The sequence below is a fragment of the Ruditapes philippinarum genome, unplaced genomic scaffold (assembly GCF_026571515.1).
Source record: "Ruditapes philippinarum isolate M1 unplaced genomic scaffold, ASM2657151v2 ctg516_1_1_1_1, whole genome shotgun sequence".
Lineage (NCBI taxonomy): Eukaryota > Metazoa > Mollusca > Bivalvia > Venerida > Veneridae > Ruditapes > Ruditapes philippinarum.
In genome coordinates this window covers 110,019-128,667 of record NW_026861855.1, presented here as the reverse complement: position 1 = coordinate 128,667, position 18,649 = coordinate 110,019, and the positions used below count along the sequence as shown (strand labels likewise).

At 29.5% G+C, this 18,649-nt stretch overlaps 1 protein-coding gene across 3 annotated transcripts in view; it reads right to left on the bottom strand.

The window, feature by feature from the left end:
• The window catches only part of LOC132717136 (PR domain zinc finger protein 1-like), a 56,951-nt gene that overhangs the window by 17,224 nt on the left and 21,078 nt on the right, over nt 1–18,649 (bottom strand). For 2 of the 3 annotated variants that reach the window (XM_060700544.1, XM_060700542.1), the window contains exon 2: nt 2,529–2,698. In XM_060700544.1, the coding sequence (XP_060556527.1) occupies nt 2,529–2,675 (147 nt within the window). In that variant the 5' untranslated portion in view covers nt 2,676–2,698. Of the gene's footprint in view, nt 1–2,528; nt 2,699–8,535; nt 8,806–18,649 lie in introns of those variants that run through there. The other variant, XM_060700543.1, reaches the window with a different exon arrangement.

Below are 18,649 nucleotides of genomic sequence, written 5' to 3'. Positions count from 1 at the left end.
ATGGATCCAGATCAGACTGCGCAGATGCGCAGGCTGGTCTGGATCCATGCTGGATTGCAAACGCACTATGTTGGTTTTGTCATGACACGGCTAATTTGTTTTCACTTTTACCACCCAAATGACAAAACTTTAGAATCAAATTTAAAACAGCTATTTTATGATCGTTCTGTAGAGAAAGAATGATATTTGAGATGATACATTTTACATTTTGAAACCATTTTAAAAGCTGTATAAAGCCACTCGATCATTTAAGCAGACATAATAGCATCACATAAGTATTTAATGAAATGTTTAACACTGAAATACAAAGAAAAACTTATTCTATTGCAAAGATTAGTGGCCAAAATATGAAAAACAAAAAAGTGTGGAAAACCCTAAACACTATGCAAAAAAAAAAAAATTAATAAAAAAAATATTTTGATAAAAATAAACAAGAGTTTATACCCGCCATGCCAGTTTCTAGCTGGAGGCAAAGGCAAGATGAAGATGTGGGAGGGGGGGGAGGAGACAAAAGTTGATGTGCTGATTCCATGGCGACAGACGGACAATATATTTTTCTGTAACCCAGCATGGAAGAAAGTAAGGATAAATCAATCAGCGGGCTATTTCCCCCCTTCTCCATGGCTTGATAAGAGAGGAACCCGACCAAGCTGAGTTGTACAAGATACCTGACTACAACCTCTACAGATCTTATCTCTTGCTCTCTGATAGCTCAAATCTCTCCGAACTATCATCAGTGTATATAAACTCCGTAGATAAGATCAATCTATTTCGTACTATCCTTTCCTCTTTAATCTTTAATGTAGCAATAATCCAGGAATTAAAAAATTTCTTATACATGAAGTTTATAAGTTTATATACAGTTAAGTAGAAATATGTTAAAATTGGAGATCATCATCATTTTCATCAGCAATTTAATATGATAACTATTTTTGTCAAATTATCCAAATTAGTCTAGCAAAATCAATCAAATTTTGACAATGTGTGCCTTTAAATTATTATTTTAATAGTCATCATCATTATAATCATCATAATTATCATCATCATAATTATCAGAACATCATCAGTATCATTATCATCATGACCAAAACTATAAAAATCAACATAATCATAATTATCATTACCACCATCATCATAATTATCATCATCATCTTTACCAATACTATTACAATACATCATCATCATTATCTTTAACAACAGAATAATAATCATTATAATCATCCTATCATATACATAAACATAAATGATAATTTGATATAAACATCATCATCATCATCATCATCAAAAACAACAAAATCATGATGAAGAAGGAGACTCTGATAACTTTCTACGGCAATATATATAAACTTATCAATGTTGATAAAACCAAATTTTCATTGATATAAAACCATCAAATTTGAAGCCAGAAAGTTATGTCTTGATAATAAATATGTACAAAGATAGTGAAAATTTCAGGGAAATTTGTTTCCATTGCCACCTAATTGTCAGTTACAGAGTAATAATCGTGTCATATAGTTTATAATGGAAATATTGTTAAGATATACTTGAACAGTTGTATTTTTCTAAAGATTTCACTTTGAAAAAGAATGAAATTAGTAAAAATTATAAATTATCATTGCCTGTTTTGATTTTTTTCTTCAGTGTTTTGATTTTTTTTTCTTCAGAAATTGCAATTCAAGAAATTGAAGAGATGATGTTTGCTAAATGGAATTTTTTTCAAGTACAGGTATTAAAAAAATGCTAAAATTGCCTCTACAGCTACTTAAACTTTTGCAGAAAGTTCATCTTGAATAACGAAGAAACAAATCCTATCTAATTTTAATCTCACAATCATAATGTTTTAAAAACCAAAATTTTAATGTTTCACCTAGAAAAAAACATTTTCATCGGAGGATTCTATCAAAGTCTGATGGGGCAATAACTACTTGTAGAAACAAGACCTCCCTCAGGCAAAAGGTAGCGGGAATATTTTTATGTCACATTAAATGAGGCATAAATCTCACCAGAAACAAGATATCGCACAAAATAAAAGTGAAGCAGCCACTGGCGGCAAGTGATAAAAGATTACCACTACTTGCCAGTATACTCTCAATTCAGGGAGTTAAAACACTAAAATACCCGAACATTTTTTTACACAGATATCATAACAGATTTAAGTTGTGTTGGATTTAAGTTGTGTTGTATAAAACTCTATGGTTTATGCAATATCTGAGCTGGTAATGGGTCAAAAAATCGTGATAATATCACTCTATCATAACTTGAGATAACTCAATTTTTATCGGTCTTCATCTTTTAGTTTTCCATCTCGGAGATAAACCCGAACATGTATAATTTCGATGAATTTTACTCACATTTTGTTTTAATCCAATACTCATAGTAGATAAATTATGTGAATGTTGTGTTTTAGATACCAAGTGACCTTAATAAACCCAATTATCATGATAATGTCAGAAAAGACTACAACCTTGAAATGAGATAATAATGCCAGAAAAGAAAAAAGTATATAAATAATAAAAAGTTTAACATACATGATCTGGTTGGGTAAGTGAGGGCTTCAGAGTGAGGTTCCTTGGCAAGGAGGCCTGGGCACGATTCCGACATACTTTCTCGCAGGCTCGGTCATGTACAATGTAGACGCAGAATTCTTCAAATTCCTCCTCTTTCAGTTGCGTCATGTCCCAGCCATCCTCGAGGCTGTCTGAAAATACACAAGACAAGTCCAAGTATAAGATAATTGTTTAAAAGATAAAATATTAATTAACTCAAAGCTGTCTTATTTAAAGCATTAACAAAACACCACATTTATATCATATTTGAATTATTTCATACACAATGACTGAATTTCAACAGCTTCCTTTTATATCAAGATTATATTTTTTAACCATTAATATATTGACAGTAAATATAATTCAAATAAACAAGACTATTTCACAATAAAAAATTTAGTGAAAACATTTTTGTACATTTTAATTCTTGAAGGAAAATTCTTGATTATTTAAACAATTCTTAAGACCACCCCATCATGTATGTACATTAAACATTTAGGAAACACTATAAAGTAGGCTCAAACCTATGATCCCTGAGTTGAGAGGCAGACACCTTAACCTGACTGGGCCTGCCACCACTCCCCTCACAATTTTAGGTTATATATTACATAAATTATAGTTTATTTTCTACTTACAAAATAAGCAAAAACAATTCAACATCTGACTGGTATTTAAATAACTGTTCAGTTGTTAATTTTAAACACAGAATATAAAGTTGAAATTATTTTGGTATAGAGTTTCAAATGTATGGCAGAATTAAAATTTATGTGCGACTTCTGAGCCGTCATGAAACGTGTAACGTAAAACTTAGTCGTTTAAAGTACATTGAAATTATTGGAATGAATACATCCAAATAACATTTCAATAAATGAAGACTAATTATATTTTTCTCATCCCAAACTTATTAAGTTTTTTCCCCCTTCCTGTTTTGACAACAAAAAGTCAGAAAGCAATTCAGAAAAAATTTTTTTTTCATAATTTCTTTAAAATTCATTTAATTATCTAAATATTCATTTCCTTAAATATTAACAATGCTGAACTGAATCTGTCAAAATAAAATTTCTCTTTGAAAATCAAGCAATCACATTTTATGTACTTTCAATTCACTATTTTAACACTTTTCTTTTGACTTCCATTTTTGCAAATCTCTGTCATATCCGTTTGCTATTATAAAGACGGCTTCATATAAAGTAAATATTTCCGTGTGTACATCAATGTGCCAACAGTTTCAACAAAATTTAACATGCTAAAATTTGTGAAACTGACATTTTTCTTTATTTGGTTAGGTTTTGGGATCAACACTTAATACAGGTCATAATTATTGCAATTTTTTCGCTAAATTTGTGAAACCCATTTTTTTTATCTCGTTAGGTTTTGTGTCACTGCAAATTTTTCGAATAATTTGTGGGACAGACATTTTTTTAATTTGGTCGGGTTTAAATGGGGTCAACACTTTGCAGGTCATAATTATTGCAAATTTTTCACTAGATCTGTGAATTTTACTGGTTCATGATGACCTCAGGTGACCCTCCATGTTACATTATTTCAGTCATTAGCAGGTATTTACCCCCAAAAAATCTAGCTAGCAATGGCTTCCCTCCAAACTTCCATGGTGGGATTCGAACCTAAAGCAGTGTGGGGGCATTTTGAGTTATGCTAATCAGTTTTACACTGTAACACACAAGCTACATGTAGGTTGCTTTGAATTTGGGGGAATTGTAGGCTGCCCTGGCAGTTAAAAATACTGGTGTCGCAGGGTTGACTGTCTGAATTGCAGCTTAACCATCAGTAAGTTTGAATAATAATTATATTATCTTATTAACCACTGTGAATAGTAAGCTCAATTTATTTTAGTTAATTTTTGCAAAAAGGAAAATACTGCATAATTTACTAAGTAACAAAGCTTTGACATCACTTATTCTCCAGAATAGTTTGGAGTATAAGAAAGCAAAATTACATTTCAACATTTATGTTAGAGTTATGTCCCTTTAGATTCTCCGCTAAGAGACAAAAGTTTATACAAGTAAGGAAACACACCTTTTCAGTTTTACTTTCAAATTTGGGGCTTAATTTACTATCATCAATCTTTGATTTAATATTTTTAATGATAGTATGAAAAGGACTAATTATTTTTTAATATCTCCAAGGACTAAAATACTAACTTTATTCACTCTTTCTACTTCAACTGTTAAATACAGCGCTACATCGTGTACCCCATGTTCCACGATAGACATAAACTTGGGACTAAAGGTATCACAACTTCATGAGAAAGCTTGCTCAAACAACAAATATTACAGATAGTAACTTACAAGTGGTCAAACTGTTATCAACAATTTCGCACTTTTTATCAAAACTTTGTTGGGTTTTCACTATGTCTACCTTGGAAAAAAATCATCTTCGAAGATAGCAGAGTCATCGAAAGTCAACAGAAAGTGCCGTCAATGACGTTCATCGGCAATATTCGAAAGTTCAAGTACACGCAAAATGAGCTTAAACTACAAAGACTCAAAGATGATTGCTTCAATATTTTGATAATAATCAGTGAAAAGCCTCTTCAGTGTGGAGTCAGAAACTAAATCAGGCGACTGTATCTATTAAACACGATGATAGTGAACTTAAGTTTGATATAAACAGTTTACTAGTTTTAACATGAAATGAAAGTTTTTGTTTTTCGACCGTAACATTATCTAATTTAATCTCTCCAGGGTTCTTAAAATCGGTACAAAATTGTTCAATGACATTTATTAATCTACTAAATGTCGCACAGAAACTATGCAACACGACGTATCAATAGAAATCTAATAACAAAATCGTTGCAATTTCCCGAAAAAGAAAGTATATAATGAAATGGTCTGACAAGAAAAAACAGTATTAATTCTCAAAGACTTCATTTATTACGTCAAATTATTGCATTTTCAATCAAATTTGAAGATGTCAAAACTTTTATTAAAACTTATTAAATCTGAACAAAAATGCATACCCAAAGATAGCAAGTGCAGAATGGAATGTCATACCTTTTTCTTAAAGATCGAATTTAATGCCTTAAGGATTCATAATTATTTACCGTAAGTGTCAATTGCCATAACAGACTGATTGTTTATTTTTGGCAATTTAACATTAATTAAAAACCATATTAAAACAACTAGGCATCATATTCAAATTTGATTTGATTTTTTTCTAAAAACACTATTACTGAATGTCAATAATTTCAATGTACAGTAATTTCTGTTGTCGCTGCATATGGAATAATAAAAATATTCCGGTTGTTCGCTACATATGGACCAATTAAAAAATTCCTCTTGTTCGCTACATATGGAATAATAAAAATATTCCAGTTGTTGGCTACATATGGAATAATAAAAATATACCATTTGTTCACTTCATAATTATGAAATATCAAAAATACGCCACTTTTTAATGTTCGCTACATAATTATGGAATAAAAATATGCAAGTTGTGTGCTTCACATGGAATAAAAAATTCAAGTTTTGCGCTACGTAATAAAAATATGCAAGTCATATCCTGAAAAGTTACATTTACCATTAAACCCGAGCTCGGCAGAAAAGAAAAACTCAGTCAAAGATTCCAAAAAGAGAAACCTTTGAGTAATTAGCTGAATACAATAGGAAATATTTTAAAATAGTTTAAATTCATGAAAATGACCAATTTTTGTAAATTAAAAAGATATCAATCGGAAACAGATTTTCACTTAATGATTGCCTTGTGTAATTGTATCCTAGAAGTTGCTACCTTTTATTAGGACAGGTCAGGTGAATTAGTCAAATTTAACATATTTAATCACACCCTCTTGTGATATCAAATAACCTTGAAAATTATCTCATAAAATAGAGTTAAAGAAAAAAGTGAAATTTCAGATTTCAAGTGAATTAAGGTTAACAATTACAATTTGGATAGATTTATGTTTGTTTTGTTTTGTTTGGTGTTTTTTCTTTCCTTAAATTTCCAAATCTAAAATATTTCATAGATAACTAAGTGAGTTTGTTTAATTGTTAACTTTATAAATTTAACAAGCGAACTTCTTTAATCTCAAGATCAACTTGTACCCTACTGAATTTATATAATGAACTTGCCCTGCTTTTGAGTTTGGAATAGTCCGTTTTTAATTCAATATGTTTCAACGTAAAAAAAACACAATACTAATTTCAAATTTGCAGGAAAAAAGTTAAGGTTTTATAGAATCTGGTCACACTGTATGCATTATACCGCCTAGCCTGACTCTTAGTACTTGTCTGTTAGCATTTAGATATAGTTTATTTAACTTACAAATTTGGTGATAATTTAAATTTATAAAACTGTTCTATAAGCAGGATACTGTATATTGTTATGTTATAATAATGATGCAAACTTTGGATGGTTAAGCAATTAATCCACTAAATTTGTTAAATAATAACAGAAGATAAAAGGTTATTCAAGAATTCTACTGTAAAATTTGTAAATTAATTAATAATTATAAATAATGCAAATAAATATAGTAGTATCGTGATTTTGTAAAGTTCCATTTGCAAATATCTTCAAAACTGCACGCAAAAAGTTTGTTCTTTATTTCAAGTTTATAATTATTTTAAAGTTTAGAGAATTTCTTTGATTAAAGCTTAAGTATTATATAGTATTATGTGCCTAATGAGGTTTCATCTGATATATATCTTCTGATATATGTACAGAAATAAATCTGAATTTTTTCAATAGTCTATAACAGAACCATCACTTTAGACAGCACAAAAGTTCCAATCAGCAAGTTTAAAGTTTGGCATGTCCTAGCAGAAAAGACTTAGGCAATGCCATTCACAATTCCGCATCAAATTTGCGAAAAGAAAGAAAGAAAGACAAGAAGTGTAATAGCAGTATGAATTGGTAGAAATTAAATTAAGTGATAAATTACACTACAGTGTACAGATTTTTGATTTAGCAAATTAATTATTTTCCGATGTTCACTTTTATCAATATTTCGATGAATGCAAGTCTGGTGTTGCTTAGTAAAAGTCATCACATCTTCAACACTTTCATTTATATATATATAGTAGTACATATATATATATTTCTTTTCTATATTTCTTGATCTCGAACTTAATCTTGTTGAGTTATAAATTTTCCAAAGGATCAAGTTTATGTTTTTTTTTCAATTATACCTTAAAAAGCAGTACTCAGAATATATAAGAATTCAGATAAAAGGCCAGAGAAATGGCTAATTAGAATAATTTCAATAATTCAGTATATGTAATGGTACCACAGCCTATATTATCTAATTAATATAAAAAATAACCTGCTCATTTTTAATTTGAAATGTTCTGTACCTTCATCAACATAAATATTCATAATAACTGTTTGATTGTGTGCCCCTATATAGAACATAAATATAATAATGAAAGTCAAATTTGAAGAAAAAAATGAATATAATGCTTACAATGAAATAAAATTAACTTTCTCAAACTATTAAACTCCTTAAACTTCAATGTTCCTGGGACATTCTTTAAAATGTTATACGCAAAAATTGTAAAATTGGTCATGATGTAAAAAACATTCTTCTCAAGGAATTTAGTATCATTTAAATTAAGCATTTCACCCTTACTTATGTTAGATATTATACATTAATTTCTTTCTGTTTTTATTCTGTATGAATTTTATTCATGTATTATATTAGCTTATGTTTACTCAGAGTACTTATACTTTCACTTTATACCATCTATTTCAATTTTAAGTCACAAGAAAAGGCTTAATATCAATATGATATATAACCTTGACACAATCAAATATATAAAACTGTTTGCCTGATTTGCTATTATTTTATAATAGATTTCTTAATTCACATCATATATTCAATTTCTATAAACAATTCATTCATCATCATACCATTAACAATGTATTAAAGTTGCAATTATTTTCAAACAGAACTTTATAATGAATTTCAGCCTCTATATCAAACGTGTTACATAACTTACATTTTCTGGAAGAGAAACAAACTTTCACTTACCAAGCAACATCTGTCTCCTGGATTTTTCCAGCAACATTGTATTCAAATTTATATCACCAAATATCATTTGTTCCCTTTATTAACTCATATAGTCCTTTTGGTTGTAAAAATATTAAAAACTTTTTTTTTCTCAACAACTTGTGTTTTTTATGCTATAACATTCTGACTCTACAGAAGTCATCAGATTCTGTGAGGTTTCTATCTTAAATGAAATGTGTATCTACACTATGAAATTATTTTAACAGATTGAAAAATGAAATTGTGGAAAGAGTAAATACGTTAGCAGGTATTGTACACATGTATTGAGATAAACTGTCAATCAAATCTTCCCATAATACAAGTCACTGTCCCTCAGTTATTGATTTAAAGTTGTAACTCCGCCTCCTATCCAGTAGAAAACTAGCCGAGAGTAGTCTATTGATAAAACGCGAGTGATACACCAGCCCTAAATGAGCCGAGTGACAACTTGACGATTAACTTCAATGACAAACAAACACGCTCTATCTATTTCAAATATCGCACAAAAAGCCTATAATTGGTCAATTGAGCTTTGCACATCTCCGAAAGGCTCTATGCGAGGACAATTTAAACGTCTTAGCTTGTCGACTTTAAAACACACCTGGGTTCACTTGTTTAAAATTATACGCTCTTCGAGGATTAACAGTCAAATGACTTAAACTGATCTAAATGTTTTCAAATGAGCTAAATGTAACAGATAAACAGATAAAATAGAGTTTTTCTATGATTTCACACACCTTGATGCATCCAGAATTAAAACAATCCCTCCCTGGTTATCTGAAAACATAAGTCCCTTAAACACCTGTCTAATTATTTGTTTGCAGGGATTACTTAGGGTTTCACTTAAGGGCCACCCTGCTTCAGATAAACAGATTAGAACTATAAAACTTCTGAAAGTCACTTTTCTAAAAGATCCTTTATCTATTTAAATTATTTCAGCATTATAATACATAGACCGTTTATCAAATAAATCATCCACACAATTTTCAATTTCCTCCTCTTTCTTTTCTTAAAACTTCTATTTGCAATAAGCAATATTTTTTTAATTCAAATTTTTTTAATATATATTAAGACTTTTTTTTACAAAAATGTTCCAAAATCTATGTGCATGTATGCCACAAAGATTTAAACTAGCAAGTGTTAAATTTTGGCATGCTCTGACCTTTTTATAGATTGCAATGATGCTGCTTATCAGTATATATGAAAGATGATTAGTTATTATTAATTATGAGTTGCTGTTAAAAGGGATTTCCCCATGCTGTGAAACAACTGTAAAATTTATGAGGGAAGAGGGATAGGTATAAATCACTGCTGGAATGGGAAAAAAAAGAAATATTGTTGTCATCATCATTATCACATGGAATACTGTTTTAGACTTGCGTGAAAACATAGCAAGTGGAGAGATGGTACCAGCATGACAATGCCGGGTCATTTCTTTGTAACAGAACAAAATTTCTACCAAAATGCCTGATGAAAAAGGTAGGGGTAGATCAAAGTGAAAATTACTGTCATTTATTACTGCATGGACTTTGGTGTTTCATTAATAAATGTATATCACTGTTAACACCCATGCTAGGTATATCTATCCCTCTATTCTTATTTTTATGACAATAACATTAATTCATAGCAGGGAAGTACTATATTTATATATTTATTTAAAAAAAAAACATAAACAAAGCAACCAAACAAGATGAATGGAAATTGTAACACTGAATCAGGTTCTCTGCAAACTTTACTTAAAAATTATGAGAAAAATACATCCGAAAGGACCATTTTAATTCTGCCAAAAATTATCAAATCACAATTATCAATAAGCTCTAGGGCTCTAGATGACAATCGCCTAACACAACCTAGTTATCCATAAATCCATAAATCTAGCACTACAGAAGTACAAAAAAAAGCATAACTTTTGCTTCAGAATTAAGAGTCTTTAACTCTTAACCTGGTGAATTTGTATAAAAAATTCTGAAAATTAGGAAATTTCAAAATTAAATAATTAAGCTACCAACAGTATAGAACCTGGTCAGAGTGCAGGCTTACATGGCTCTATAATATAATCTTTTTTCTTATACAGAAGGTTAAACATCAAGGCCTTTACCCTAAAATGATTAACTATAATTATGAAATGAGGGAAAACCTTTTTTTCCTTTATTTTACCTTCCTTCATACATGTACTTTATAAAAAATTGATATTCACAAAATCACAAGTTTCCTTTTGCTCATAACATTATATTTCTTTTTTCAGCTTACAAAATAGTGGATAAACATTAGCTATCAAAGTAACAAGAGTTCAACACTAAAACAAATTTCTGTATGAATCATCTAAACCAAAAATGTGACAATGTATAAACAGAAAGATTGTCTGAAATATAGACTGAATTTTTTTTTTTTTTGGCGTTTTATTGATGTCTTAAATCTGCAATTTCACACTTTATAACCGAAACTGATCCCTTCAGTTGGAAAGAAAAGAAAAAGAAAAAAATAATTATTTAGCAAAAATTTCTATTTTCTAATTTGTTTGACATAAACAGTCATTTACATATTTCAGTTTGTCTTTATTATGAAGTTTATAAGCTTCTTTATGAATCAGATGATTCAATAATTATTATTACATCATTACAGAAGCCAACAATAAACTTGACACCCAATTGTCAAGTGTGACACAATAATCAGGTTGTAAACACGCCCACCAGGGGGCAGCGGACAATATTGGTCATTCATACAAGAGATACCAATTTATATTACACTGAAACAGAAGGGACTCCCTACTAGATAATGATTATTAGTATAATATCATTATCATTATATTAATATATTGTGGCTTATCAACATTCCAAGAAAGTTTTATTTGGAGTGATGAAATTATTGTATTATAATATATATATAGCCATTAAGTAGCATAACTGTCATTTTGAATTTTACAATTTTGATAAAACTTTAAAACTATCTGCTGTCATCTTTACAAATTGTATAAAAATATTTCTTCATTATGATAAATAAAAGGTAAATGTATTATTATGAAGCTGGATAATAATTTTTTTCTTGTATTTTGAGAAAAAAAAAATCTAACAGCAAAGTTTTCAAAATCAGACTGTAGCAATCTGTTATCTCCTTGAAATGCCTTAATTAATCATTTAATTGCAATGTAATAATGTCTTTAATGTTAAATAACATTTTTTCAAAGAAATGGTCACTGTTTACCAATTCACATTATTTACATAGGAAAAATTCTATCACCAGGCCTATCACTATTTGACCATTTGTGCATAAGTAAAAAGAGTGCTCATCATAAATATAACAATTTTATTTTGATGATGATTATTTTTGTTCGGTTTTACGGCACACCAACACAATTTAAGTTATATGGCGCCAAAACAGGAAAGATGAATTTGGTTAACCTTAGGTGTAACAAACTTGAATCAACACTAGGGGTCAAAAACACCTCACCTGCTGGAGCTAAGGGATGCATAAACACCAGTAATTTCTGCCAATTAGACACCTCTTATGAATTTTTATTTACACAATGTAATAGTGGCTGCTATTCTGATGCCTCAACCCTTAAAGGCAACCCCTCAACCACAAGGGTGATGATGATGATAATGATGACAATGATGATGATGATGATGATGATGATAATGATGACAATGATGATGATGATGATGATGACGACGACGATGATGATGACAATGATGATCATAAAAGAGATAATAGTAATAATGATAAATAAAATTTTATGATACTTAAGGTGTCTAATAACACTGTATTAGAGAAAATTTGCAGGTTCATTTTTATCAGAGCTTTACATTGTAATTACATACACAATGGTATATATTGAGAACATCAAAGGTAAATGTAGGTATCAGGGATTAATCTTTCATTATCACGGTAAGAATAGGAAAGGAGATTATAACAGGTTTTTAATCATATTTTCATCAGAATTATCACATAGTAAAAACAAAAAGATTAAGTAGAGGGAAAAACTTAAATCCTTTGTCATTTCTAATAGATCACATAGACCCTTCCTTTAATCACCCTGTTTAATAATCTTATTGATTATATAATGATTTATTATACAAGTAATACTGTAATATATATAAATATATCTTATGATGACCATACAGAAATTATAAAAGTAATTAATTTTGAGGAAATATTGAAAACTTGTCATTTGCTTACACCCTAATATCATCATTATTTGAATTTCTTTTTAATGTATGTAATAAATTGCATTACAAGTGTGCCAAATTTAACACTATAATATAATAATATTATTATATTGTGATGAGAATTGAAGAAATATGTAATTGTTGAGCAGTGAGAGATATAGTCTTATATCACTCACTGCATATCACTCACTGTGAGAACTAGATTAATGTAATTAATAAATGACAAAAAAAGAATAGAATGCATAATATGTAAAGCTGTATGCCTCCAGAATTGAGCCAAAATTATTATTTCAAGAAAATAAAAATTGAGAAAAATTTCAAAGATTTTAAGAAAAGTAAAAAGATTCAAAACTTAAGGGATAATTTACATGTCCTTGGCGATTAATGACTGATTTTGCAGTATTTATCACCATATTTCTACTGCATGACTGTTGCAGTAAAGGTTATTTATGCATACAAATATTTAAGATTCAAAGTAATAATTTACAAGTTAATATGTGTGATTTTTCAGTATTTATCACCATATTTCTACTGTGTGACTAATACACTGTAAGGGTTACTAATTTTGCATATTCTGGCTTCTTTTTGGTAATTTATGTTGTTCTTAAGTGCCGTTTGCAATGTGCAAATTACTTTCTTTGTTCACTTTTCAATGTTTTACTTTTGAATATATTTAAGAATTTTTCATAAATCTGGAGGCATGCTGCTTTAAATGCTTTAAATGCAGAAAAAGCTGCACAATTTACTGAAATTTTAGTTTCACACCGCAGTATAAGAAAGAGTGATTTTTTAAATTTTCCTTAGAAAGACAAGATTATGCTGACTGAAAGATAAAATGACCCAAACTGCCCTCCATAGTAAAATATTAGTTAAAATGCTGCTCAGGTTGCCATTTTAACTTTTGAATGTTTTGTTATAAAATTTATATTTAAGTCGATATCCCAAAGTAAGAAAAGATAATATAAATGTAATTTTAATTGCTGTTTTTCTGAATATACACAAAAAAAAAGTTCCTCGTTTTCTATTATATTTTCGTTTTCAAAATAGGAAAATACAGAGACGAAGTATTTAAAGAAAACTATAAATTCTCACTTTGGCATTTGCACTACATTTTCATTTACAATGACAAAGGGTCTTTTTATTAGGTTATTCATCAAAGAGAAAATGTAGGGGGAAATACGGTTCTTTTTTTTTATTTATTTGCTTTTACCGACATTGTATTTTAATATCATATTTTTTCTAATCGATGTTAAAAATTTCCTCATACGGCGATTTTTTTTTTGTATTAAAATTGAAAGTTTGAACAGCCAATTAAAAGCACATTTATTTACTTAACCATTTCTTTATGACACCTTTGGAAAAACATTTTCACAGGAAATCAAATTAATTTAAACACTGGAACAAGTAAAAGTTTGTTCCTTTCATGCCACCCTATAGTGTACGGACAAGTTAGCGATTTGACGATTTCTATCATTTAATAGGAATAATTATACGCTGGAGCCGACATTATTTACCTGGTTTGTTCGTATTTTGACAGTCACATAAACGGATGATCTATTTATCTCTACGTTTCATTCAAAGGCATAAATCATGAATTTTATTTTTTATGAAAAAGCGGTATTTCCTTTTAGAAAACGTATAGAAAATGATAGTAAAAATGAGTTTTGTTGTTAGATCCAGGGATGAGCGCTCTTTCTTTTGTAAAATGATGTGAAAAATGACCTAAAGTTTTACAATTCATACAAATGTTTATTTTTTGTTATATGAAAGTCATTTATCTCAAAATACAGCAGTTATTCAAAAGATGCTATAATCATTATCCTGTTAAAATTCTTCCGTGTCTTTTTATTAATTTATTTTATTTTTTTTCGTATGAAATAAAGATAGACATTTCTTTATTACAGACTGATGAAGTCATGTTAACAAAATCATTCTTTGAAAGTAAAAAATAGGCCTTTGAATTTTTTTTTAGCGCACCTGTGCTAAATATGTATGAAATATAATTTGAAAAAACTGTAAATTTTAAATCTAAGTGCTGTATATGTATCTATTCTAAAATCTAAGAAGCCAAATGCCTAATAAAAACAATATATTATTGTGCTTTCTTAATTAATTAAAAATGATTTTAAAAAAGCATTCATGTTAAAAAATCTGGTACAGCAAACTTCATTTGTAAGTTATCACATATAACGAACGATGCTATTGCAGCAACGGTCCTGACTCTTAATTTCAAATTGCTTGCCTCTCAGATATAACAATATCCAGATATATCAATATAATTTCAGCGACCCATTGAATATCATATTATATGCAAAGTTTTCTGTATTTTCATTTGTTCTAGTAAAGCCATGTCTGCATATTTTAAAAGACCATATTATGCTCAGGAACTGCTTTCATAAATTTTACAATAGTGTTTTCATTAACTGCTTTAAAAGGTGGATTACATAATCAGTTACCTGAATAGGCTATATAGATAAGAAAATGACGACAAAAATCTACAATGAGCATCATTTTAGTAAACTAGTTTGTTGAAAGTGTCTTCTTATCAATATTAAATAAATATTATAGCAACTAAAAATCAATTTATCCTCAAATTATCAGTCAAAAACCCGGTATTTATGATCCGTAGGATGGAATTAACCCGTGATTAAGTCACTTTTGCAAATGTAACAGCGTGAAATTGTCATCTATTCACTGATAAAGGGCTTTCGATTGCTCACATCGCCTGGTTTTGAAAACCCGAGCTCTGTTAGTTTGTTTATTGTTGATGATAACAGATTTGGTAAAAGAAAAATTGCGATGGTTGAAAGTACAATGAAAAGGACTTGACCATGAAAATATGATCACCGTGATGGTAGGAAACACCCAGGTTTTTAAACTTTGCACGCAGTGATCATAACGTAAACAGATCGCGCAAGCTGGCAAAATATCAAAGTTGCCAAGTGGAAAGTGAATTCTTCCTCATAGGGATATTCCTCAAGAGTACTGAATATTTAATAAGTGTTGATAATGTATTTATTATTAAGTCATGTTGGTATTTTACTAATTGATATCATTCTCACTCAATAATCACAATCAGGAAATGCATAAAAAATCCCTTCTCTTTTCTTGGTGGGGAGGGGGGTGGAAGGGGCGCATGTCAGGTGGGATGATGGAGGGGATGAGGGTGATTGAATTTAAGTCATGTTCTTGCAGTAAAATGACAACTTTTCAGCTTGTACAGGACTGGTAAAGGAAGACACTTGCTGCCACATTATGCAATAATTGCTACCATATTTCACACACAGTTAACGGTACTTGTGACCTTAATAAGCAGGCAGATCCTATAACCTTCTGAAATTTGGTTAGATCGAGTGCTTACATGGAATAATTCAAATATTCTAGCAGTTCTTCCATTTCAGAATTCAAGGGATTATATTTTCATGTGATGTGTCAAACAAATTCTTTCACTTTTCACATGTTTTTTTTGTTGTTTATATGAGGTAGCAAATTTCTCATAATCAAGATGTTTTTCCAACCAACTGTCGGCAAATTTCATGCCATAGTAAAAATGAAAAAAATAACTTATAATGACAAAATATGTACCGGTTACCCAATATTTATCTTCAACTGAACACTGAAATGGCCAACTTAAGAGTTTATGAATATATTCTTTGATAATTTCTCTTGTCATAAAAAAACTTAAGAAGAACTGTAAGAGTTCAGTTTTAAGTTTACGTCCTGGTACCAACAGATGGACGATCACTGTCGTCGTAACGATTAAAGAGGAAATCAATTTTTATTTCTGATAACGTAACCACAGTGACAAATGTAACTAACTTCACTTCCTTTGCGGCGGAAACTGTCAAGTACCCTAAAAATGTGGTTTATGTGTCAATGCTTTCAACTTCATATTACTTGACGTGTTCTTGGAAAAATGTCATTCGCGTTACTATGACAACCGATTTCTGGAAAAACGAAAAATAAGAATATTTCAATTATTTTTCGAACGGTGGATTACTTTTAGGAGAAATCATCAAAAGCTCTGCAAATACTGCTGGCTTAAGCTATTAAGCTATGGCAATTAGCGGAAAGGTGAGGGAATGAAAATTTCACAGTGCTGTCACACAATGTAAACATCGGTGACGTTTTCCTGAAACTTTTCACTAACTGATGCAAATATTTCATCGATTTTCTTTAAGAACTCTGTGGGATATTTCAGAACTTTCAAACTAATGCCCACTTTTTCCAAACATACTACTCCTCTAGTTTGGTCTCTAAGCAATTTCCTGTTCGAAGTGTCCTTGAAAAGGTGTTTTCTGTTGGATTTAGAAACCAGTATTCTTAGATAAGGCATGGGAAGTATCAATGTATCCTTGTTTTAAACGATAAAAACAAATTACAGGAAACGATATTTGCTTCGAACCACAGACAACAGGCAACTTTTTTTTTATCTCATTGTATTTTCTGAATTTGTATTAGTAAAAGTTTTAAAGTCTGTATTTTAAAAATTTTGGTGTTACAAAGCAAATAACATAAGCGTTTGACTCACTAATGTCTGGTCAATAATAATGCCATATAAGTAAAAATAATTAATCCTTTCTATACATAAGATATCAAGTACATGTATTTTGTAAGTTTTTTTGTTTGTTTTTAATTTCATTTAATTAAATTGTTTTACATGAGTTTTCCCTAAAGTTTACAAAATCATTATACATGTACTTGCAACAGGAACCAGAAATCTGGACACAACAATAATTGAAATATATCATTATGCATTATAGAAATTAGAATATCTTAATTTATTTGAATAAAGTATTTTTGTATGTATAAATATGAACATCATCATAGAGAAATATCTGAGTCCAACATAGAGAAAGTCTTAGAATTATAATTTTAATTAAATTAATACTAGTTAAAATTTGTGTATATTTCAGATAAAAATTTGCTTGTGAAAAATTAAATTATGCTTGGTTGCTATTTTTTTCCTAGGTTATATTTAAAAATCCTGCAAAAAAAAAAAAAGATATTTTCAATTAACATGCAAATTGTTCTTGCATAATCATAACACAAAGTAACAAATTATGGACCAAAAATCAAATTTAAAGACGTAAAGAGAAAATTTTTGAAAAAAATAATATAAACAATTAGAAAAAGCGAAAATTGAGTGAAAATGAAAATTGTTAACAGTAATTTCTATCAAAAACTGGAATACCTTGCATAATATGATGCCAAAATCCTTTCACCAAATTCATTTATTTATTTTTAAATGTAACAACTTAACCAAATAAATCATTTCTTTATAATGAATAAATAATAACTAGGTGAAAAACAAAGACTTTTGATGGAAACTTGGTTACTATGTTATACAAGTAAACAAAATCATTCTCTAACCAATTAAATAATTATCAAAAGCAATAAAAGACAATAAAAATATTACTATCTTTAATACTGAACTTTTAAAAGATATAAATAAAAGAAAAATATAAAAAGGTCCCGAAGATTAAAAAGGAATGCTTGACATTTGTAATGTTCGACCCCAAAATAAGATGATCTCCAATTTCATGGGCAGGGGGTCAGAATAAAGTAACGTTTTTGTGAAATACCGTGGAAAAAAATTCTCATCTATTCATGAAAGTTGTATATTCGATGGCGATTGTGGAATTGACGTTAAGGTGGGGGGTTTCATATGCTCCATTAAAGCTGCAATCGAACCGAAATCAAGGAATCAATTCACTAAAACAATGGGACTTGCTACATGGGAATATGTCACCAACAATGACATAAGCTGAAACGTACGAGGCCAAAGTATGATGCTCTCTACCTGTCGGCCATTGTTAGCAAGATCTGAGACGAGATTTCTAACATTATTAGCAGTATCGAATCTCACATAACACCTAAAATGACAAAAAAATCGTAACAAACGTGTCGCGAATAAAATAAAACAATGT